Below are 23,271 nucleotides of genomic sequence, written 5' to 3'. Positions count from 1 at the left end.
ATCATAAGTAATGCATGTAACAGGTAAGAAATGAGTTCCCTAAATAAGTATATTCCAAAGAGGGTCACTGTAATTGATTTACAAAAGTAAGTAATATCATTAGTTTTCTTTAATAAACAAAATCATTCTTTTATTTCCTTTAGAAAAATAATTGTTATAGAAGTCCCATCATTAGGAGGTCTCCTTCTATCCAGAGTTAGGAGGAAGGATTTGCCAAGGAGGTTTTCAAGCCCTTGGGTCAGCACTACTAGGGAATTTATAAAAGAATTTGAAGAATCATGAAAACTAGACCTGTAGGCCCCCAGTTATGTGGTAGTGTTTAGTGGTGCCTTAGAGACTTTGAATAAGGCTGAATCCTCGTTCTTCATTTTCTGAGGCCCCTCCCTTGTAGCCTTCAACCGAGAAGAAGATGAATAGAAGTGTGGGAATGTGAGAGATAGTAGAGGGTTGATGTGAGACATGAAAAGGTTAATGAAAAAAATGAAGAAATTAACACTTGGTTACTTACCACGAACTGGCTGAAACCCTCCACATTAAATTTACAGGGATCTAGTTTAATAGTAACTTTAATAGTTGAAATGATATCCCTTTCTATTTTTGAAGTGTGTGTTTTCAAATAAGATAAGTACCATACTATAATATTATAATTTTTTCCCTCAGGTATAGTCGAACATCTTATGATAAATGATCCATTTTTCTCATTAGAAAACTGGCAAGAAATGGCAAATATATGTTTACAGAATGGCTTTGACAAATTATCTCACGATATCATGTCCATTCTTCAATCTCAGGCTGGAGTTACAGAAATTTCTGAAGAGGATGATACAGTCAACTTAATGGAACACGTTTTTTGGTAGTTCTATGTCTTAACCAGTTGAGGGAGCTTATATAACATTTTATGTGTGTTGGTTGGGCAAACTGATTTTGGCATAACTAACTTAAAAATAAATCTAAAGTATGAAGCTCTCAGAAATAAATTGTGCTGCTTTTGTTATGATGACATTTATACCATTGCTTTCTTTTTTTCTGTATGGTCATTTCTGATATTGAATCTTGATAAAATCCAAGAGTATAACTTTGTATGAAACTCAGTTTAGGCACTTCTATCTAAGGGCATAAGCTAATGTCTAGATGTATTTCTTTCTGGGGATCTAATTTTATACCAAGAACTGAGGAAGGTATGAATAGTATCCTGTCAGACTAATTTCCCAGATAACGAATGCTTTGAGACTGATTTTTAACAAGAAAGGCAGGATGTCATTTCAAGGTTGGACTCACTGGTGAGAACCTACAATATAGTAATTTTATACTACTGATTTAAAGGTGTGCCCCTTGCTTTGGTATATGTAAATGGCAAATGTTAGGTTTCTACTCTAAAAATTGGGAATCTTAGCATGTTCTTACTTAGAAGACCAGCCAAATTTTGCATGATGTAGACCTGTAGGTATGGAAAATATGTTTTGGATGATTTCAAGTGTCAGAATAAGTAAGTGATGGAATACTCAGAGTTCTGTGTCATGGACAGGTAGGATATTAAAAATATTTAGTGATGAGTATGGCATGGGCACCCCTAGTCAAACAGAAAAGATACCCAACTGATCATAACAGCTTTTAGCTCTTATGCCATACCAGCTGAATGTAAGCCTTGATCATAGAACATGGTAACAATGAACTGCTGTTAGATGGAGTCAGAGTAAAAAGTCAATTTTCCCCTACTTAATTTAAATTGTGTGTCTGTTTTTTACTCTATAGCAGAAAGAATATGAACTTGGAATCAGACAGTCTTGTATTCAAATTCTGGTCTTACCTCTTCTTTGCAAAATGTGGGCAGTAATATCTCATCTAAAGGTTTGCCATGAGGATTAGGGATATGTTTGTGTAATGTAAGTATATAACATAATTGAGGAATTTCATAGAAGAAAACTTATTTCTATGTAATAGGTCCCGGAAATACATATTCCTCTACTTGGCTTATATTTACTAAATCCCACATATCTATCCATTTGCAGTTGTGTAATTATCCTTCTTTGGAGTATTTGATGTGTCGACATACCTTGTTGCCTGTATTGAGCTACGTGTCCTCGCTTATATTAGGGCCGCTTGGCTTATCTTACAAATTTTGAAGAATACTGGCCGAGTTCTTAGTTTTTCCACATTTTGCTAAACACAGACTGTGTAATGCATAATTATAGCTTTCTAAAACATAATATTTTTTAAAGTAATACATGTACACAATTTAAAAAGCAATGTATTACTCAAAGGTTTATAATAACTAACAATATTTTGATTTCTGGCCTCCATATTAGCTGTGATCTTTGAAAAAATGATGAAGGATGGAAAAAAAGAAGGGAAAGAGAAAAGATAGTTCAGCAGCCTTGATTTTTTTTAAAAAACTTTTTAAGATTTTTATTTATTTTTAGCAGCATTGATTTTTAATGTCAACGGCTTAAAAACTTTTTTTTTTCTTTGAGACTTGTACATTGACAGAACTTAGGAAAATAATGTGTCCATGAAAGCCAGGGGAACAAAGTAGGAACATAAATGTGGAAAAAGCTTGAAACAGCAGCTGTTGTTGTTACTGTTAATTTTGCTTTGGTTTTAAAATGTTTTTCTTCCCCTTATTATTATTCCTTCTCTGTTAGCATTACCTTTGGCAGTTTTCCCAAGGAATGTGAAACTTGTCAAGTGAATATAAATTAAAATGTCTGGAGATAGAGTTGGGAGGAAGAACAAGAATATGAAGTTACATGGGGGAAGGAGAGGGCGTTGAGCTGTGAGCTGCACAGGGTGGGCATGGAAGCAGTCAGAACCTCCAGTGAGCTGAACTGAGAGACGTGGAATGTGAGCTCTCGGCCTAGGAGCCTGCGTTCTAGACCAGCTCTGCCACAGCCTGGCTTTGTGTCCTTTTCCTCATGAATTTATTTTGACTAGATAATTCCTCTTGTCATTTTTAACTCAAAAATTCTGTAATTCTGCAAAGGTACAAATGATTCCCCAGTACTTTTTGACCTGCCTCCCTTTGAAATGCCAAGATTCAGCATCAGAATCAACGACACATACTGAATACCTATTTTGTGGATGGTGTCTGCTATCAAGATTACGGCTTCAGTGGAAAGACACAACATGCTTTTTATTTTTTATTTTTTTATTTTTAATGATTTTATGTATTTGAGAGAGAGGGAGAGAGCACGCATGAGCAGGGGGCAGGAGCAGAGAGACAGGGAGAGCAGACTCCCCACTAATCAGGGCTCCGTTCCAAAACCAGGGGATGATGACCCGAGCCGAAGGCAGGTGCTTAACTGACTGAGCCACCCAGGTGCCCCAAGACACAGCATACTTTTAAAAATAATTAACAGCAATTCCTTAGTATCATCTAATATCCAGTCCATATTCAAATTTCGCCAGTTGCTTAAAAATGCCTTTTCATAGTTGAATTGTTTCAATTAGGATCTAAGCAAGGTTCAAGTGTTTTGTTCAGGTTGTTGTATCTGTACATCTAGAGTTATGCCACCTCCCCTCCCTTATTTTTCTCTTGCCATTGACTGGTTGGACTGGCTGGTTGTTAACTGGGAATGTTCCACGTTCCAGATTTGTCTGATTGGTATTTTTCCATATGGTATTACTTTATTTGTTCTTCTATTTCCCATATTTCCTATAAATGGGGGTTAGTTCTAAAGACTTGACTAGATTTAGATTCAGCTATTTTGGCAAGGATACTTATAGGTATGTTGAGTACTTCACATTTGATCATATTACGATGTACTAAGTGTTTGGTTGTCTCATTGCTTCTTGAGATGGAGTCCAAAATCCTTAACATGGCCTGCATGATCAGGATTCCAGCTGCCCCTCCAGCCTCTGTCCTACTGTATTCCTCCCTTTCTTGGCCAGATGTGGGCTTTCTTTTTGTTCCTCTTGTAAGGCACGGTGGCTAAATGTGGTATCTCTCCTGATTGGATGGGGACCCTCAAAAGTGGGGTGAGATCAGTTAGATGCCAGTGCTGCAGGCGGCGAAAGGATTCATCCAAAGCACAACAAAGGAGATGGAAGTTTACTGAATACACTGCAAGGGAGCGCGTAGCCGGACAGCAAAGGGGAGGCTATCTGCAAGGAGGCAGTGGGTTGGGGCTGAATTTAAAGGTGAGGAAGGTGAGGAGGTGTGGTGATATATGGAATCTTCTCTTTTTTGGTAACTGTGCCTGGTTGTAAGTAGCCCATTGATCAGTTATGGCCTGTGAATATTTTCAGGTGGGTCACAGATGGGCCTGTATGTATTCAGCCAGGGGGTTGCTCTGGGCCCTTTCTACACTCCTTTGCTCAAGCCTTTTGCCCAAAAACAGAAAGTGTGTGCGAACAGTGGGGCAGAGGGAGAAGGAGAGAATCTCCAGCAAATTCCCTTCCGGGCATAGGGAGCCCTATGCCAAGCTTGATCCCAAGACCCTGAGATCATGATCTGAGCTGAAATCAAGAGTCAGACGCTTAACCCACTAGCCACCCAGATGCCCCTAAAATATGCTATTTATTTTATCTGGAACGCTCATCCCTTTGTTTTTATCTAGTCAATAATTTCTTTTACTTCAATTCTTAGCTTAGTTAAAACTTCCGCAGGGAAGCCGTTCATGAATTCCTTAATTTAGTGCTAATTTTCCCTTTTATAGGCTGTCTTTATTGCTATCATGGTTGTGGTCAGGGACAATACTTTTTTTTTTCACCTAAATACATAAATTTTACTAATGACTATAAAGAGAAATTGATGGTAATACAATAATAATAGGGAACTTCAACACTATACTTACATCAATGGAGAGATCCTCCAGACAGAAAATCAATAAGGACAAAATGCCTTTGAATAACATATTGAACAAGATGGACATAGCATATACAGAATATTCCATCCCAAAACAACAGAATACACACTCTTGTCAAGTGCACATGGAACATTCTCCAGAATATATCACATAATAGGCAATAAAACATGCCTCAATAGATTTAAGAAGACTGAGATCATACCATGCACCTTTTTTTGTTTGTTTTTAATGTTCTTTTTAAAAGAATTTATATTCAATTAGCCAACGTATAGTTTTTGATATAATGTTTGTGATTCATTGGTTGTGTAATTGAGGGCAAGGACAATATCTTTTGAGGGTGTGGGAAATGGGGGAGGGTTGATATATTAGTTTTCTGGGGTGCTGAAACAAAGTACCACAAACTGAGTGGTTTAACCAACAGAAATGTATTGTCTCACAGTTCTGAAGGCTGTAAATCTGAGGTTTTGGGTAGAGTTGGTTCCTTATAAAGATTATTAAGGGAAGAATCTGTTCTAGGCCACTGCCTCTCTCCTTGACTTATGGGTGACCAACTTCTGTCTCTTATATCATCTTTCCTTTATTCATGTCTGTGTCCAAATTTCCTCTTCTTATAAGAAGACCAGTCATATTGGTGTAGGGCCCACCCTAACCTCATTTTCCTTGATTGCCTCTGTAAAGACCCTGTTTCCAAATAAGGTCACATTATGAGGTCCTGGGGGTTAGGGCTACAACATGGGGATTTTGGGGGGACACAATTCAACCTATAACATTTAACATTGTATCACCAAAATCAAACATAGTACTGGGTACAAATTGAATTTCAAAAATAATTGCATGAATAAATACCAGGCTGGACCTGGTATCTTCCATATTTAATGTTCATGTTGTAAATTTACTGTTGCTATATTTTTTTGATAAATTTTACTGCTGTATAAACATACATATACCCAATAATACATTCTGAAAAATGCCCATATTAGAACTATAGAGCTCAATATTTTTTCACCAAGTGAACACATTTGTGTAACTAACTCCAAAGTGAAGAAACAGAATACCCCTCTCATCTTAGAAGCCCCATGCAGTCACTATTATCCCGCTCCCAAAGATAGCCACTATTCTGACTTCTCATACCATAGATAAGTTTTGCTTGATTTTGAATTATATATAAATGAAATCATAATGATTTTTTTGTGTTTGCTTCTTTTGCCCTTTATTATTTTTGTGAGATTTGTCCATGCCATGTGTATTTGCAATTGTTCATTCTTATTGCTATTTATTATTCCATCATATAAGTACACCAGTTCTACCAGAGATGGTCATTTAGGTTGTTTTCAGTGCAGAGCTAATACACATAGTGCTTCCAAGAGCATTCTTGTACATGTCTTGTATGTGAACATGTGTGCATTTTTGTTGGAGTCGTGCTTTGTTTTTTAGGTTGTGTATTGATGGGTATATATTAGGCCATACTAGTAGCTATAATTTTCAGGGTCAGCACTATATTAATGTTTGATTTATAATATTATCCTCTGACAGCTATAATGAAATAGTTATAATAGAAATTTTGCATTGGGTTAAAATTAGTCATTTTTCTAAACCCATGGCTCTAAAAAATATTTTTTGAGCAGTTTTAGTTTCACAGCAATATTGAGTAGAAGGTACAGAGATTTCCCATGTATCCCCACATATGTACAAACTCCCCCATTATCAACATCCCCTACTAGAGTGATACATTTGTTACATTTGATGAACCTATACTGACACATCATTGTCACCCAAGGTCCATACTTTACATTAGGGTGCACTCTTGGTTTTGTACATTCTATGGATTTAGCTAAATTTACAATGACAAGTGTCCACTATTACAGTATCAGAATAGTTTCACTGCCCTAAAAATTCTCAGTGCTCTACCTATTCATTCCCCATGGGTTCTTTCTTTCTTTCTTCTTTTCTTTTTTTTTCTTTTTTCTTTTCTCTTTTTCTTTCTTTCTTTCTTTCTTTCTTTCTTTCTTTCTTTCTTTCTTTCTTTCTTTCTTTCTTTCTTTCTTTCTTTCAGATTTATTTATTTTTTTTGACAGAGATAGAGACAGCCAGCGAGAGAGGGAACACAAGCAGGGGGAGTGGGAGAGGGAGAAGCAGGCTCCCAGCGGAGGAGCCCGATGTGGGGCTCGATCCCAGATCTCTGGGATCACGCCCTGAGCCAAAGGCAGACACTTAATGACTGAGCCACCCAGGAGCCCTGAGTTTTTTTTTCATTTTTTATATGGGGAACCTCTTTGCCTCCCATGTATGAAAAGAACAGAATTTTTTTTTTTAAGATTTTATTTATTTATTCAACAGAGATAGAGACAGCCAGCGAGAGAGGGAACACAAGCAGGGGGAGTGGGAGAGGAAGAAGCAGGCTCATAGCGGAGGAGCCTGATGAGGGGCTCGATCCCATAACGCCGGGATCACGCCCTGAGCTGAAGGCAGACACTTAACCGCTGTGCCACCCAGGCGCCCCCAGAAATTTTTAAATTGCTTTCTATGTGCCAGCCACTGTGCTAGCTATTTTGATTCACACTCTCATTAAAATCCTCACAACAATTTTATGAAATATTTGTTATGATCCCTGTTTTTATAGGTGAAGAAAAGGGATTAGAGGGCAAAGCAATATGCTGAAGATCACATGGCAAAGGTCATGATAAACTAAATCTCTGACTTCAGATTAGGTGTTCTTTCTACCATAGCAGCGATCGAGAGGAAAATGTTTCTTCCAGAGTCAGAAATATTTAATTGTACTTACATGTTTATCATTTATCAAAATGAATTTCCATTAATTTCATCTATTTGGAAAGGTTTAGAGGTTTTCTGAAAGAAAAATTTAATCTAATGAAAAGTTTTCTTAACATTTAGGACTTTTTCTAAATCCTGGGTTAGTTAAAAAATAACCATTATAGTCATTCACTTTTTTTTTTTTTAAAGATTTTATTTATTTATTTGACAGAGATAGAGACAGCCAGCGAGAGAGGGAACACAAGCAGGGGGAGTGAGAGAGGAAGAAGCAGGATCATAGTGGAGGAGCCTGATGTGGGGCTCGATCCCATAACGCCGGGATCACGCCCTGAGCCGAAGGCAAACGCTTAACCACTGTCATTCACTTTTTTTAAACTAAACAGATGAAAATGTTACTTTTTAGTTGCCTGTGTGGCCAAAACCGTAGACTAATTCTGTAAATGCATTAGTCTCTTAAAGTAGGTAGAAAACAAAATTAGAGTTATAATGGAAGTTATAGTAATATTAGCTTTTAGACTAATAATTTTTTTAAAATGTATTTTTCTCTTAAGTCATGCAGATAACAAAAGGTAGAATTACATACTATTGTTACAGTAATAATAGCTCTTCTCACTGCCTATATATTTACCTTTATTGAGATCTTTATTTTGTCATATGGCTTCAAGTTACTATCTAGTGTCCTGCAGTAGTCCCTTGAGCATTTCTTTCAAGGTAGGCTTAGTGGTAATGAACTCCCTCAGCTTTTGTTTATCTGGGAAAGTCTCAATTTCTCCCTCATTCCTGAAAGACGGTTTTGCTAGATGTAGGATTCTTGGTTCACAGTTTTCTTTTAGCACTTTAAATAGCACTGCCTTCTGGCCTCCAAAATCTCTGATGAAAAATTTGCTGATAATCTTATTGAAGACCTCTTGTGTATGATGTCTTTTTTCTCTTGTGGCTTTTAAGACTCTTTCTTTGTTTTTGTTTTTTGAAAGTTTGATTATATGATTCAGTGTAGGTCTCTTTGAGTTCATCTTACTTGGAATTCCTTGATAGTCTTAGATGTTTATTGCTTGTCTTTCATCACATTTGGGAAGTTTTCAGCCATTATCTCTTCAGCTATTCTCTCGGCTTCTTTCTCTATCTCTTCTTCTTCTGGGATTTCCCCAAAGCATACGTTGCTCCACTTGGTGGTGTTCCACGGGTCCCTTAGGTTCTGTTCACTTTTCCTCACTTTTTTTCCCCTTTCTGTTCCTCAGACTTGATAATTTCTGTTGTCCTATTTTCAAGTGTGCTGATTCTTTCTTCTGCTGAAATCTGAATCCCTCTAGTGAATTTTTCATTTCAGTTTTTGCACTTATCGGTTCCAGAATTTCTTTTTGGTTTCTTTTTAGTTTTTCTATCTCGTTATTCATTTCCATTTTGTTCAGACATCATTTACTTTCTTCACGTCTTTTTTTTAGTTGTTTGAGTATCTTTAAGACAGTGGTTTTAAAATCCTTGTCTAGTAGATCTGTTATCAGTTCTTTTGCAGGGGCATTTCTGTTGATTTGTTCCTTCCTTTGAATGGGCCACATTTTGCTATTTCTTTATATGCTTTGTGACTTTTTTTAATGAAAACTGGACATTTGAATCTAGTGGTGTGGTAACTCTGGAAATCAGATTCTCTCCCTTCTGTAAGGTTTTCTAGTTTTTGTTTATTGTTTTTGGGTTTTTGACTGTTGTAGGCTGTCTCTGTGCCAAGGATCTGCCTGAGGTATAAACTTAATGTCTTCCTAAGTCTTTTCTGAGCCTGCACCTTCTCTGAGTGTGCAGGATGACTTTCTAATGTTCCCTGTGTATAGAGTTGCTTTTGAATGTCCTACTCTTTCATGTCGGTTCCCAAAAAGGGAAAACGAGAAAAATGGAAGGAGGAAAAAAGAGAATACTGGCTCTTTAAATCCCCTGGAAGTCACTTCAGCTGGAAGGGGGAGAAGCTTGCAACAATGGAGGGAGGTGCACCACCACCAACAACCAACTTCCTCTTTGCTGGCATCTCTGAGATCAGAAGCAGCAAGCAGTGATCAGAGCACACATACCCTATATTTGGAAGACAGGGTCCTTTTTACCTACCCAGGCTCCTGCAATCTGTGTACGCTGCTCCAGGAACAGGTGCACAGCTGCCTGCTATGGGGCTGGGAATGTGGGAGGGGGAGCTGCTACTGTACTGACAGCTGAAATTGACCTGAGTTGACCACAGTTTACTGTCCAAGCCTTCTCCTGGAAGTTAAAAGCCTTCAGTAGACTCTAGAGTCCCCAAATAGTTAGACTGTCAGACAGAATCTGCCAAAGCAATTGTTATCTAGATGGAAAGATAGATTCCTGGTGCTCCTCACCCTTCCCAGAATCCTCCTTGAGAACCATTCTTGGGATTTGCATTCTTAGGAAGATGGTCCTTTAAGGAAAAAATAGTTACTCTATATTAAAATGTTTTAAAATTCTAGCACTTTCTTTTTTTGAGCTTTTCATTCAGTTGAAGCAGGGATAAGGGTGGGATGAGTGGGGTGAGTTGGGTCCTGGAAATGAGGGCTTTGTTTTCTAGACATAGGATTTCTTTTCAAGACATTTCAAAGGCCATATTGTAGTAGGAGCCTGCCTGTTATGCGGTGATCCCACACTATTATATGCTTGACTGGGGCCTCGTGACTTAGCTGACTTTTCTGTTTGTGCTACTCTAGGTTAAAGCATAGGCTGGCTGCAAAGATGTTGCTTATATCATAATTTTAGCTTCAAAAATTTTTGACACACTCATTCAGTCTATTCTTCAGAAAAGCAAGAAATGTCTACATAAAAATAGCCCAAGCTGATCAGTTTATAGCCAGATTGTGAAAAGTCTGTTTTCTTAGAATCACTGGGATGGTTTTAAAACCAGCCGAAGAGGGTACCTGGTTATTTTGCTTACATGGTGTTCAATCCTTGATTCAAAGTGTAGGAGATGAGATTATAACACAGTTGAGAGCAAGAGGCATTGCTTTGTGCCTCAGAATAAGACCTGACCTACGAAGTAATTCTGAGAATTCCTTGTTATTTTTTATTAAGTTTTTATTTAAATTCTAGTTAGTTAACATACAGTGTAATATCACTTTCAGGTGTACAATAGTGATTCATCACGTATATACAGCACCCAGTGCTCATCACAAGTGCTCTCTTTAATACCCATCACCTATTTAACCCATCCTCCACACACCTGCCTTCTGGTAACTGTCAGTTTATTCTCTACAGTTAAGAGTCTGTTTCTTGGTTTTTCTCTCTTCCCCCCACCATGTTCATTTGTTTTGTTTCTCAAATTCACATGAGGGTAATCATACAGTATTTGTCTTTCTCTGACCTATTTCACTAAGCATTATACTCTCTAGCTCCATTCATGTTACTGCAAATGGCAAGATTTCATTCTTTTTTATGGTTGAGTAATATTCCATTGTACATACACACCACATCTTCTTTATCCATTCATCAGTCGACAGATATTTGGGCTTTCTCCATAATTTGGATATTGCTGATAATGCTGCTATAAACATTGGGGTGGGGGTGCATGTATCCCTTCGAATTAGTATTTTTGTATCCTCTGGGCAAATACCTAGTAATGCAATCGCCAGATCATAAGGTAGTTTTATTTTTAACTTTTTGAGGAACCTCCATGCTATTTTCCAGAGTGGCTGCACCAGTTTGAATTCCCACCAGCAGTGCAAGAGGGTTCCCCTTTTCCACATCCTCGCCAACCAACACCTGTTGTTTCTTGGGCTTTTGATTTTAGCCATTCTGACAGGTGTAAGGTGATATCTCATTGTAGTTTTGATTTGTTTTTCCCTGATGATGAGTGATGTTGAGCATCTTTTCATGTGTCTGTTGGCCATCTGGATGTCTTCTTTGGAAAAATGTCTATTCATGTCTTTTGCCCATTTTTTAACTGGATAATTTGTTTTTTGGGTGTTGAGTTTGATAAGTTCTTTATAGATTTTGGATTCTAACCCTTTATCAGATATGTCATTTGCAAAAATCTTCTCCCATTCTGTAGGTTGCCTTTTAGTTTTGTTGATTGTTTCTTTCACTGTGCAAAAGCTTTTTATTTTGATGAAGTCCCAATAGTTGATTTTTGCTTTTGTTTTCCTTGCCTCAGGAGACATATCTAGTAAGAAGTTGCTATGGCTGATGTCAAAGAGGTTGCTGCCTGTGTTCTCCTCTAGGATCTTGATGGTTTCCTTTCTCACATTTAGGTCTTTCATCCATTTTGAATTTTTTCTGTGTATGGTGTAAGACAGTGGTTCAGTTTCCTTCTTCTGTATGCGGCTGTCCAGTTTTCCCAACACCATTTGTTGAACAGATTGTCTTTTTTCCATTGGATATTCTTTTCTGCATTGTTGAAGATTAGTTGGCCATATAATTGGGGGTTCATTTCCAGGTTTTCTATCCTGTTCTATTGATCTATGTGTCTGTTTTTGTGCTAGTACTATACTGTTTTGATCATAATTCTGAAGTCTGGAATTGTGATGCCTCCAACTTTGCTTTTCTTTTTCAATGTTGTATTGGTTATTCGGGGTCTTTTGTAGTTCCATATAAATTTTAGGATTGTTTGTTCTAGTTGTGTGAAAACTGCTGGTGATATTTGGATAGGGATTGCATTAAGTGTGTAGATTGCTTTGGGTAATATAAATATTTTAACAATATTCTTTTAATCCATGAACATGGAATGTTTTTCCATTTCTTTGTGTCATCTTCATTTTCTTTCATCAGTGTTTTATAGTTTTCAGAGTATAGATCTTTTACCTCTTTGGTTTTATTCCTAGGTATCTTATGGTTTTTAGTGAGAATTCCTTGTTATTTTCTGACTTGGCCTGCCTATTCACAGATACCCACATAACACATAGCTTTTGAAGGGAGTCCATGGGCCAAGATCAAGCTTGTTTTCACTTTACAGTTGGGGTTTTACTTGTCTTTGTTCCTTAGCTCTGACTCCATCAAGAAAAACAAGAAAAAAGAAAAGAAAAAAAAAAAAGGTAAGCCTGTGAGCTTGTCGGTCAAGCAGTTTGTAATTTCTCCAGGCCAGAGGAGGAGAAAGAACAATGCCTGAAAAAAAAAAAAAAGAACAATGCCTGCAGCCTTCTGAAGAGGTGAGTACATTTAGGAGGACTAGGAATTATCTGTGCGCTATCAACATGTGGACCAAATAATTCTTTGTTGTGTGAAGCTGTCCTTTGTGTTCTAGAACGGTTAGCGGCATTCTGGCCTCTATCCACTAGATGTCGGTAGTGTTCCCCTCTCCACTGCAACCAGTCATGACTAGCAGAAATGTCTACAGGCCTTGACAAATGGTTGAAAATCACTGGTGTGAGTTTTCTTAATGAGTATAGAAATTCTACCAGTCCACAGTTAAAACATAATAATTACCGGGTGGCTTTCCTGCAAAGAGGATCAAAGATATTTTGCTATATCAAAATTAGTGAATGTAGTCCTTTGTAAATTGTTATTTGCCCTGCAGATCCGGAAAGCATCCTGAGGTAAGTACAGGAAAACAAACAAATAGAAAAGGACTATCTCACTTTCAATTCATAACTGAGAAATCTAAATATCTCAAGGATTCTTGGCAAGAAAAAAGTAACTAATGTGCTTAGATTTCTCACATAGGCAGAAGCTCATTACTCCCAAATGTGAGCTGCCTGCCTGTGGCTAAGTTCTGCGGAGTCCCTCTTCCCTCCTGTTGTCTGGGGCACAGTGGCTTCTCTGTTCCTGGGAACCATGTGGCCTCAGGTTTAACCTTCTTCTTCCCACCTCTTGATGCCTTCCTGCTTCTTCAGTGAGAAACCTGTTAGGATCTCCAGGCTGTGGGAATGCCTGCTTTGAAGAGTGGTAACCGAGGAAAAGTGCCCTTGCTGGCTTGTGGATGGTGACTTGTGTACTGAAGTGCCATATTTCACACAGGATGATCGCATGGATTCTAAAAGGTGAGAAATTGTCATAGCCCTGAAATTGACCAACATTCAAACCCAGCTTTGAAAGACGGTGTTTTGTGGCCTTCACAGAAAGCCACAGAGGTGATGATAGGATTGAAAGCAGGACCTTTTGTGGAAAAACTAGTGGAAATGGAATCATTCACCTTGACAAAAAAGATTGGAGAGGAATCATAAAGGGTCCCTAAACAGAGCAGTTTATAAATATTTTCTACCTCTGCTTAAGATAACAAAAAAATTAATATAAGGTATGAGGAATTTAAGTTTATTTCAGGAGAACACTTCTGATAGTTAAGGGTTATCAACTTTACAAGGGGTGCCAGCACAAGGGGTGGTTTGGGAATCTTCTTCAAAGGGCTTTGAGAATTGCCTGGACTTGTTTCTGGCTGACTGGCTCGGAGAGGGTGTGGTCCTACGAGGGAAGGAATGGCCTTTTTGGTCTCACTGCTCTGGCACCTGAATGGCTCAATATACACCTTGTAGCTGGCAGTGAGGTGGCAACCTGTAACCTAGACAGAGCCTCGCCTTCATTCTCTAAATCAGGACGTGGGCCGCGTTCTTTCACAGGGACAGGTTACTTGACCAGTTTCAATGGACGGAGGTTTTCTCTCTGCCTTCAGTGGGGCCTTGTATATTTACTTAGTCAGCAGTGCTGCCATTTGGGTTCCCCAGAAGCTGAGGGTGCAGGCTGTTCACGAGGGAGTGTGCTCTTGGTGCCCGTGCTGTGAACAGGAGGGGAGAAAGTAGGATGGGCAGGGGGAGGAGTTAAGGCCTGAAGCAATCCCAGCGAAGAAGTCAGCTGACTGGGAAACTCTGAAGCTGCTGAGCTGTCCGCAGTTGGGGCTAGAGGGCCAGGCCTCTGTACTGTGGACGGGTCACTGGATGGGGGCTGCCCCTGGAAGAAGGCACTACCTTGGGCGGGGCAGCTTCCTTTAGCCCAGGCACTCCCAAAGAGGGCTGACAGCCCAGAGTCTCCTTTCAGCAGCACTCCACATGTGTGTGGGGTGGGGTGGGGGGGATAAATCTTTCATTCAGGAAAGGGAATCTGGGGGACAGATCACTGCATTCACCGCAAGCAGCTTTCCCTGTCTGCTGCTCCCATCTGAGACTTGCCTTGAGCTTTATTTATTCAAGAAGCATTTTCCCTTTTGCAGGAACGCATTTCCCTTACCTCATTCCGAGCCAACCCTTGCTACCCTAGAGCATAGAGTAAGTGCAGTCACAGATTCTGTTCCTTCCGAAATGTATTCTTCTCCTCCCTCCCTCTTCCTCACGTCCCTCCTTCAGCTCACATCAGGCAGATTCACCTGCTTCCAATTTGAGCCTCGTGACAGCCAGCCTGGATGGCCAACTAAATATCAGCTGATTTCTCTGAAACTCTGAAGTTTCTCCGTTATTCCCTGAGTGGCCACATATTTACCCTCTGCCTGCGCCTGGTGCAGGAATTCCCAGGGCAGCGTGCGGCCGGCAGAATGCTGGCCTGGAGCCCAGGGTCAGCTCAGCCCCTGGCTCGTGGGACTTTGATCACCGCCTGTGTTCTCCATTAGCTCCTAAATCGAGGATGGGCCGTTGGCCTGACCGACCCCCACCATCTCTCCTCACTACGACATTCAGTGACTTCTGGATTTGAAGGGTTTTCACAGAAGGAAACGGGTACGAAAAGGGATGTCAGATTTCCTATTTAGTCTTCGCTTTGAGTCTCACCCACATAGACTCCTGGAACGTCCTCTCCCAGATAAATGCAAGACGTAGGATTCCTTACGGCCTAGTCTGAAGTGTCTGGGGTGGGGGTACTGAAGGTTTAGAATCCCCAGGACAGTTTGGAAATCAGTCTGAACTGAAATCAAAGTTCCCAGCAGCCTTCCTTTGCCTTTGGCTGTGAGGTAAGCGAGGGTGAGCTGGGACTAGCGCGGAGCCGCCTGTGAAATGTGCAAGGGAGTTCACTGCGGCAAGAGCAGCTGCCCGCTGGGTTCCTTCTACTGGCCTCCCTCCCTTTTCCGAATCTAAATGGATTTAGCTCTTCCCGCTGCTGCTTTCCGTAGCAGTTGTCGCATGGTGTTTTTGTTGTTGTCGTTGTTGTTTTGCACTGGCCCCGAAGGGAACTCAGGCTGAGGGAGACCAGATGAAGACCCTTCAAATTGTCCTTTCTTTTTCAGGCTTGCTGTCTCATTCAGTAAGGACAGACTATGACAAATGAGTGCCATAGAGTTCAGATAGCACAGAGGGTGGAAGCTGGAGAGAAAAGGCTGGTGGAAAAGTGAACCTGGCTGTTCAGAGAGCAGAGCTGAGCTTATTTGCATAGGAACTCAGGTGTGGTTACTTATTTATGAAGTGCATGTTTTCTGAGGTGTGGAAAATAGGCTAGCTGTGAACCTGATCCCTGCCCTAGAACACTCATGGTCAAGAGGCAGAGCCGAGGGGGAGCCCCCATCCCCAAGTTCCCCCTCTTCCCAGGTGTTCTGTTAATTCCCTGAGCTTTTTCTTGCCTTCCCTTCTTGGCAGACTGTGAGGTCCTGGACCATAAGACTTCCTGCGTTTGGTCACTAATGTTACCCATGTCCCGAGTCTCACCGGGTGCATGGCAGGCCTTCAATAAATAAATGTATAATGAATGACACTTGGCAGTGAAGCTTGCAGCTCCTTGGAGTTGGAGATAAATACAAAAGAAGAAGGAAGGACTTATATTTCCCAAAGTAGACAGCCACTCTGAAGGGAGAGGAAGAAGTAATGTTAGAGACGGAGGGACAGAAGGAGCACCATTTGAAGAAGGGGTCAGCTGTGGACCTACTGCAAAAGAAAAGCCCAAACAAATTTGACCTTCTTCCAAGTGCATGGCTTAACTCCTCCAGAACAAGGGGAAAAACAACCCTCTCCACCCCCAAAACACCTACCTCAAGTAGCAATTCCTCCAGACTCCTAGTGGTGCCCTAGTTACACAGCAGAAAGAACAAAGAAGTGATTTAAGCATCTCGACATTGAAATAGCTATTGCCAAACACCAGAGGATCAGCAGAATCATTAGATTCCAGAAAATGCAGAACCTCTGAGGCCTCTGTATTCTTCCATCCTGATGTCAGACTGCTGGCAGCCCACGCCGAGCTGCTTTATAAGAATGTACAGCTAGAAAGATGGGAGGAGGAAGGAAGGGCAAGGTCGCTTTGCTTGGAATTCGGAGGCTCTGTGTTGAAGACAAGTTAACCATCGGTGGACACTGTGGTTTCTCTGTTCCCAATGATGAAGGAGCACAGGAGTGGCCCTTTCAGCTGATTGGACACAGATGTGGATGTCTCTGAGTTTATCAGTCAGGGGCCCGGCAGGAAAACAATTTATCCCAGGTGGCTCAAATGAAAGACTTTAATTAAGAGATGAACACAGATGCAGGCAGGGCTAAGGGAACAAAGAGGGAGGTGCCCAGGGAGTTCCCTCAGCTGGGAGCCATTACCTCCCGAGGCTAAAGGGCAAAGAGAAGAAGGGGAGTTTGGTACCTGAACCTCTTTTCCTTTGGATGCCAAGCCAGAAGTCACCAGCAAGGGTGCCCAGGAGGATGCCTTTCTCAGGGGTCAGCCTCCTGGGACTGAGAACACATGGGGGTGAGTGAAATGGAGAATAACACAGACAACTAACCTTATTATCATATCGCACATATATTTTAAAACACTTAATGTAGCTTCTCTCGTGTTACCTGATTTAATCCTCGATACTCAAGCAATTCTGAGCCAGGGGCTCTTGAGAATACCAGGGGCCAGTGGGCACAGCGCACACTCATGCCTGAGGGCATGTTCTGGCTGAGCTGAGGAGAGGGGACTTGGGCAAGTGTGCGGCTCCATTATGTGGAGCTCAAGGCCACAGGTGCTCTAAAACACCAAGTAGAAAGGAAGTCACTGGGACAGTGACTGTAGACAGTCTCCGCTTTCTTCAGCCTTTGTAGTTTCCCCACGTTTGTGCATTTTATCCTGAATGGTTCCCAGTAGTAGGAAGGTTGTCTACTCCACAGGCAGTCCTGAGGGGCGAGAACCCTGTGGGTTGCTCTGGGCAGCGGCAGTGTTCTGAGGGAAGAAGAGGAGGGTGGCTCCCTGGTGACATCACTGGGGGAGGAAAGGGAAGCAGAAAGGCCAGAAGACAGACGGTCCCAGGGAGGGGTTGTGGTTGGGGCTGAGGGACACTCAGACTTTCCTCCTGGTCTTTCTGCTTCCCTGCTCGAGGGCTTGGGGTGGGAAGCTGTTCGCTGTGGCTCACAGGCAGGCTGGAGTGAGTGACCCTTCAGCAGCTTGGGCCAGCAGGCAGCAGACGCGGACACTGGGTCTTACTTTATTGTAAGGTAATCCAGGCAGGAGCGGCCATTTGATCTGAAGGGCAAAGTCTTATCACCAGATAAATATTTCATCATTCGCCCCCGGTGAGCTGAGGCATGGACAGGACATCACTGCTCGCTTGGGTCCCCTGCCTCCTCTCAGATGTCCGATGTCCAGGGAAGGGGGAGGAGGAGAGCCTGTGGCCGAGCTGTTAGAGGAGGTAGGAGAAGGGTGGGTCGGAGGCCAGGGCCCCAGGTCCCCCTCCCGCGGCCTCCACCAATGTGCTGAGTCATTTGGTCAGGCCACCTCTCCATGTCTTACTTTTCTCAGCTGCAGATGGAAATGATGGCCCAGCCCAGCTCTAGTGCCCTTTCTTATTGCAAAGATCAAAAGTGAGAACGCACGAAGGCAGAAAACGATACACCAAATATACCAATTATTAATGCCGACTGTGCCTATTCAGAATATGTTCCTCAAGAGGCCTAAATCACAGTTGAGTTGCTTTTATTCACTTCTTCATTTAACAATTTAACAGCTATTATTGAGCCCCTGCCCTGTGCCAGGGCCTTATTTTCTGCCTTATGGATTGGCAGCGTTCTTTGTATAGCCTTCATCCACCAGGCCTGTCCTTTATGGTTTTGTCTTAACCTCTGCTCCCTAGGGTTGACAGAGTATAAAAGCAAGTCGAATGCTTGTTGGGGTTGATGAGGAATATATTGGCTGAAATGAGATTTCAGTGCCCCTGCTCATTATCTTGTCTTATTGACGTTCTGCCTTTTTGCCTATGGAGCTGCAGGCTGGGGCTGTGGGAGCTGAGTGGCCCTGCAGGGCACCATGGCAACCACACAGGACCGCCACCAGGGAGTTCACGTCAGGTGGCACCCGGCAGCTCTTCGGCTGTGGGCTCGACAGAAAAGAAACCCTTTCCCGTTCTGTGCGGTGGAGGAAAGGGGAAGAGGGGCAGGTGTGCCTGATGCAGCTTGGCTGGCTATTCATCAGACTGGGCTTTTCACTTGCAGCAGGACCTCTGACGGCTGGGAGCGCAGGAGACCGGGCTCCAGCCTGGAGAAAGGCACAAATGCCTGGCCTTGGTTCTTACATACTGGGAGGTCCTCTTGGGACAGTAGCCTCAGAGCAAGAAGCATAGGAGTAGACAGGCTCCTACATGGTTGGGCAGTTTAGGGTTCCTTGCCTGTCCTGAAGGGGAACCCTTCTGAGTTGGTCTGAGATAAACCACACCCTGCCCCCATGTCCTGGACCCGTCATCTCTGGGTGTGTAATTTTTGTTTTTGTTCTTTTCTTTAGTTAATAAATCAGCCCTCACACAGCATTCTATTTTTTAAAGATTTATTTATTTATTCTGGAGAGCATGGGGGTAGGGTGAGGGGGAAGGGGGAGAGGGAGAGAGAGTCTTAAGGAGATTCCACGCTGAGCACGGAGCCTGATGCAGGGCTCGATCTCACGACTCTGAGATCACACATGACCTGAGCCAAAACCAAGAGTTGGATGCTTAACTGACTGTGCCACCCAAGCACCCCCAGCATTCATTTTTTAATAAGACATGTTGGTGGACTCCCCATAGACGCCTGGATTATCTGATAAGACTGGCCCTGCTCCAGAAGAAAATTATCTGTAAAGTATCACTAAATAAGCAACAAAGGGTGCCCTTGCTGAAATAGGAAAGGAAAAGATGTGCGACAGGGCCTGGGGTACTTGGGTGTCCCTGGGTACTTTAAAAATGTGCTCCAACTCAAGGATCCCAGGAAGGGGGTGCCGGTAGGGGCACACACAGCAGCGAACACCTTGCCTCGGGCCATCCCATCACCTCCTGTTTCCTGGTGCGATCAGTGCAGTCTCCAATAGCTGGTAGGAGGCCTTGTGGGCAGCGACTTTGTGCTTCCGCACCGCTATATCTTGCTTTCCCATCTACAGACAACTCCAGCCTCCGTATTTACCTCATCAACCAGTGGGCAGGCCCCGAGCCGGCACTGCGTCCCGTGGGGAGGGGGAGCCATGGCTCGGTGATGGGGGTGATGATGAGGCCCCGCAGCTGCCAACTTCTTGCTCTTACCTCCTGGCTCCTCTCATTAGGTAGCCAGGGCCATGATGATGATGACGGTTGACAACCCTTCAGGGGATTTGTCTTATTTTAGCTGTTCTTTGCTCAGGTGCTTTAGGACTTTATTAAAACCTCTCCCTGAGCTCTGGTGGTTTGTCTTTTATTATTCCTCAGGCCCAGGATACTAGTTCGATTTGGAAAGTTTGCTTGTTAGAGTTGCAGCTGGTTGTGGCCACCAGATCTTTGGAGGAAAGGACCCAGGGGTCATCTGTTTTCATAGGTGCTGTGCTGGCTGCCTGTTCAAAATTGATTTTTACATTGCTTGCTGTAATCACACTGCATTATGCTGCACTGGCCTGGGGCCCGTGCAGAGATTGGAACCTAAAATGTCTGCGTTCATTTTCTGGAAGCTGCTGACACTCTCTCCTGTGGCTGCCCCCACCAACTCTGCTGGGGCCCCCAGCCTGCCACTGCCATCCTTCTTACTGTTGAGTTTGAAAAGGTCTGAGAAGAGAGGGCGTCCACACTCCTAATTGGCACAGCAGTTTGGCCTCAGCTCTTGACGTTGCTTCAGTCTTGGAATGTAGGATGGGAGAGGCCCACCCAAGGAAAGTTCTCAAAGAAAGACCATGCATTGGGGCACCTGGGTGGCTCAGTTGTTAAGCGTCTGCCTTTGGCTCAGGGCATGATCCTGGAGTTCTGGGATTGAGCCCCACATCAGGCTCCTCCACTGGGAGCCTGCTTCTTTCTCTCCCACTCTCCCTGCCTGTGTTCCCTCTCTTGCTGGCTGTCTCTCTCTGTGTCAAATAAATAAAATCTTAAAAAAAAAAAAAAAAGACCATGCATTAACATCAGAAATCGGTGGAATAAGACTTTGAAAACATCCTATAAAAGGAAAGATGCTGTATTTGAAAATCAAAGTAAGGGTTAGTACCCTGCAAAATTGTACCTCGTGCATGCTGTTGAGAGCGTTGGATGGACACTGTGATGGGCAAAGGAGAGGGCCTGCACCCAGGGGTGGTCCCTCCTGCCCTGAAATGCTGTGGGAAGCTCCCCTTTGTCCTCCCCCAGGGAAGCTTAGATCCGTAAGGGCCGTAGAAGGGTGCTGGGCACAGAGCAAATGCTATCTGTGCTTGATGTGTGAGATATACGGCAGCAGTGCGGCCACAGCGGCCCGAAGGAGATGGGCATACTCAGCGGGGGTGGAGAGTCATGTCTTTGGGGATTAGGGAAAGTTGTCATGGATGATACAGACTAAGACCAATGAGGGGCCGAGGCCACAGGACAATCAGAACTGCTTCTGGGAGGAAGGGGCAAATGACTTGTACTTGAGTGCCCACCATGTATTGGGTGCTTCACACACATTTTCTCATTTAATCACCACAGTATTCCATGAAGAAGGTGTTGCTGTCACTTTTTTACAGAAGAGGAAATTGCCTAGGGGCCCGCGGCTGCTGTAGGGGGCCACCTCTTCCTCTTCGGGGAGAAATAGGAGTAGAGGACGGGTTTGGGCCTGTTCTGTGGACACTTGGGAGTGAGCAGGGTAGACTCCTAACCCCCTTTCCCCCGGCCAGGCTGTGGGAAGGGCATCTCTGCCCCTCGGAGGTGGACGGGGAGCTGGGCCACAGTGGCCGTGCTCTAGCATGAGCTCAGAGGGGCTGAGCAACCCCCCCCCCCCGCCCTGCCCACGCACCCAGCCTGCCAGCCTCAGTGGTGGGGCGCCAGTTCTCGACAGCGGCCCTGACTCCTCACTCTTCCTCTCCCCAGGGCCTTATTGGCCAAAGGCCCAGGCTCTGCTGATAGAGAACTGACAGATTTCCTAAAATAGGAAGCCTTGTCACCCACCCATTATCTCTCTTTGGCTGAGCTGGGTGGGGCCCGTTAGTCAAAATCTCTCTCTATAGATTTGTTTTATCAGAGAAAGCTTTGGCATGAAAGAGTGTGGCTGACTGGGTGCCTTTGGTTCAAGGGCCAGTTTGTAGCCATTGAAAGTCTGTTGAGCCCTGGGGTTAACGGAAATAATTGGGCAGGTTGGGGGTTGGACAGGAGTCTGTGCTCTCACTTCCTGTTTAAAAGGGATGAAAGAAGCCCAAGGGACCTTACGGACTACCCAGCTGAGTTCCTTCCCTTCCTGCAGAGGCCCAAGGCCCAGGGGGCAGTGCAGGGAGCTCTAAGCTTGGTGTCAGAACGACCAGATTCAAGTTCTGGTTACATTAGTTTTCTAATTAGAAGACCTGGAGCAAATCTTTCTGGGACTTGGTTTCCTCATCTGTATAATGGTTGGAGCAGTCCCTGTCCTGCCTACCCATGGGGTTGTAGTTCAGGTCCAGAGGGGGAGCCTCTGTGTGGGTCAAGTGCTGGGTCAACACCGTCTGTGTGCTCCACCTGATAAGAGACAAGCTTTTGTTTGCTCAGAGATAACACCCGGGCCTAGAAGAGGAAAGGTGAGCCGAGGCCTGCCTGCCTGCCTGGTCAGAGAGCTTGGTTCCCTGCGGCTCTGACTGGGTCAGCCCTCTCTCTCCCAGCCCTCTCTCTCCCGTAACCTCTCTTTCACATTGGTCATAAAAATAAGCACACGCCTCCCCCGTTCGCTCTTCGGATTTTGCTTGGCAGCTTTAATTTGCTCTTCGGTCACATGGGCTCTTTTCCTCTAACTATACTCGTTTATTTGAAATCAGATTTCACCTAATGGGGCAGAATTTCTCATTCTTTTGTTGATGAGGAGTGTGTGTTTTGTTTTTTAATCTTGTTTTGTTTTTACTGCTTGGAATTCCCCTGACACACTTAGTTTTCCAATCTTGCGTGTGATTAGAGGGAGAGGCCACTGTAAGAACAACAGTGTGAGAGTAACTTTGTCTTCCCCTGGGTGTGATTCTGCCTGGAAAAGCAGTAAAGAGGGAGACAAGGCAGACCCATTTCAAGTCCAGGGGTACTCTTGCCGAGTCCATTCTTGGTTCCCTTGGCCAGGACCCAGGCGGGGCCATAATCATGGACCTGTGGTGATGGGAAGGATCCTTGGGGCACAGTTGCACACCTATCCACTTCCTCTGAATAGGCAGGGGCAGAGGGAAGGTTTACGGGAGTGGGGACCTCTGCCTTTCTCTTGGCATGGTTGGCTTCAGGTGTTTGGGATGGGAGTGGGGCAAGAGATAACTGTGGGAAACTACACAACGACAGAGGGGTGGAACCCGCAGACGGGTCCCAACCACTCTTGCTTAACTGGAAGCAGAGTCTTGCCCAGAGACGCTTGTGAGCTGTGCGCTGAGACCCTCCATGCCCATCTCAGAGCTGGGAACCAGCGCCTGTTCCTCAGTGGTAGATACAAAAAAAGAGCAGATAAAGTCCTTGTGATTGAGGAGCTCAAGACCTACCAGAGTGATT

General features: G+C 43.4%; 1 protein-coding gene and 1 long non-coding RNA gene across 5 annotated transcripts in view; both read left to right on the top strand.

Annotated features, from left to right (window-relative positions):
* Positions 1-977, top strand: part of CLHC1 (clathrin heavy chain linker domain containing 1) — a 34,414-nt gene extending 33,437 nt beyond the window's left edge. For 2 of the 3 annotated variants that reach the window (XM_026485750.4, XM_057309272.1), the window contains one exon: positions 661-977. In XM_026485750.4, coding sequence (XP_026341535.1) covers positions 661-857 — 197 coding nt within the window. In that variant the 3' untranslated portion in view covers positions 858-977. The remainder of the gene's footprint in view (positions 1-660) is intronic. The other variant, XM_057309271.1, reaches the window with a different exon arrangement.
* Positions 978-8,502: 7,525 nt separating this feature from the next.
* LOC130543181 (uncharacterized) overlaps positions 8,503-23,271 on the top strand; it is a 30,007-nt gene continuing 15,238 nt past the window's right edge. The window contains exons 1-2 of one of the 2 annotated variants that reach the window (XR_008958323.1): positions 8,503-13,534; positions 16,043-17,209. This is a non-coding gene — a long non-coding RNA (uncharacterized LOC130543181). Of the gene's footprint in view, positions 13,535-16,042; positions 17,210-23,271 lie in introns of those variants that run through there. The other variant, XR_008958324.1, reaches the window with a different exon arrangement.

Source organism: Ursus arctos, unplaced genomic scaffold (genome assembly GCF_023065955.2).
Source record: "Ursus arctos isolate Adak ecotype North America unplaced genomic scaffold, UrsArc2.0 scaffold_8, whole genome shotgun sequence".
Classification (NCBI taxonomy): domain Eukaryota; kingdom Metazoa; phylum Chordata; class Mammalia; order Carnivora; family Ursidae; genus Ursus; species Ursus arctos.
The sequence above is the reverse complement of the archived record's forward strand: the minus strand, read 5'-3'. Positions and strand labels throughout refer to the sequence as shown.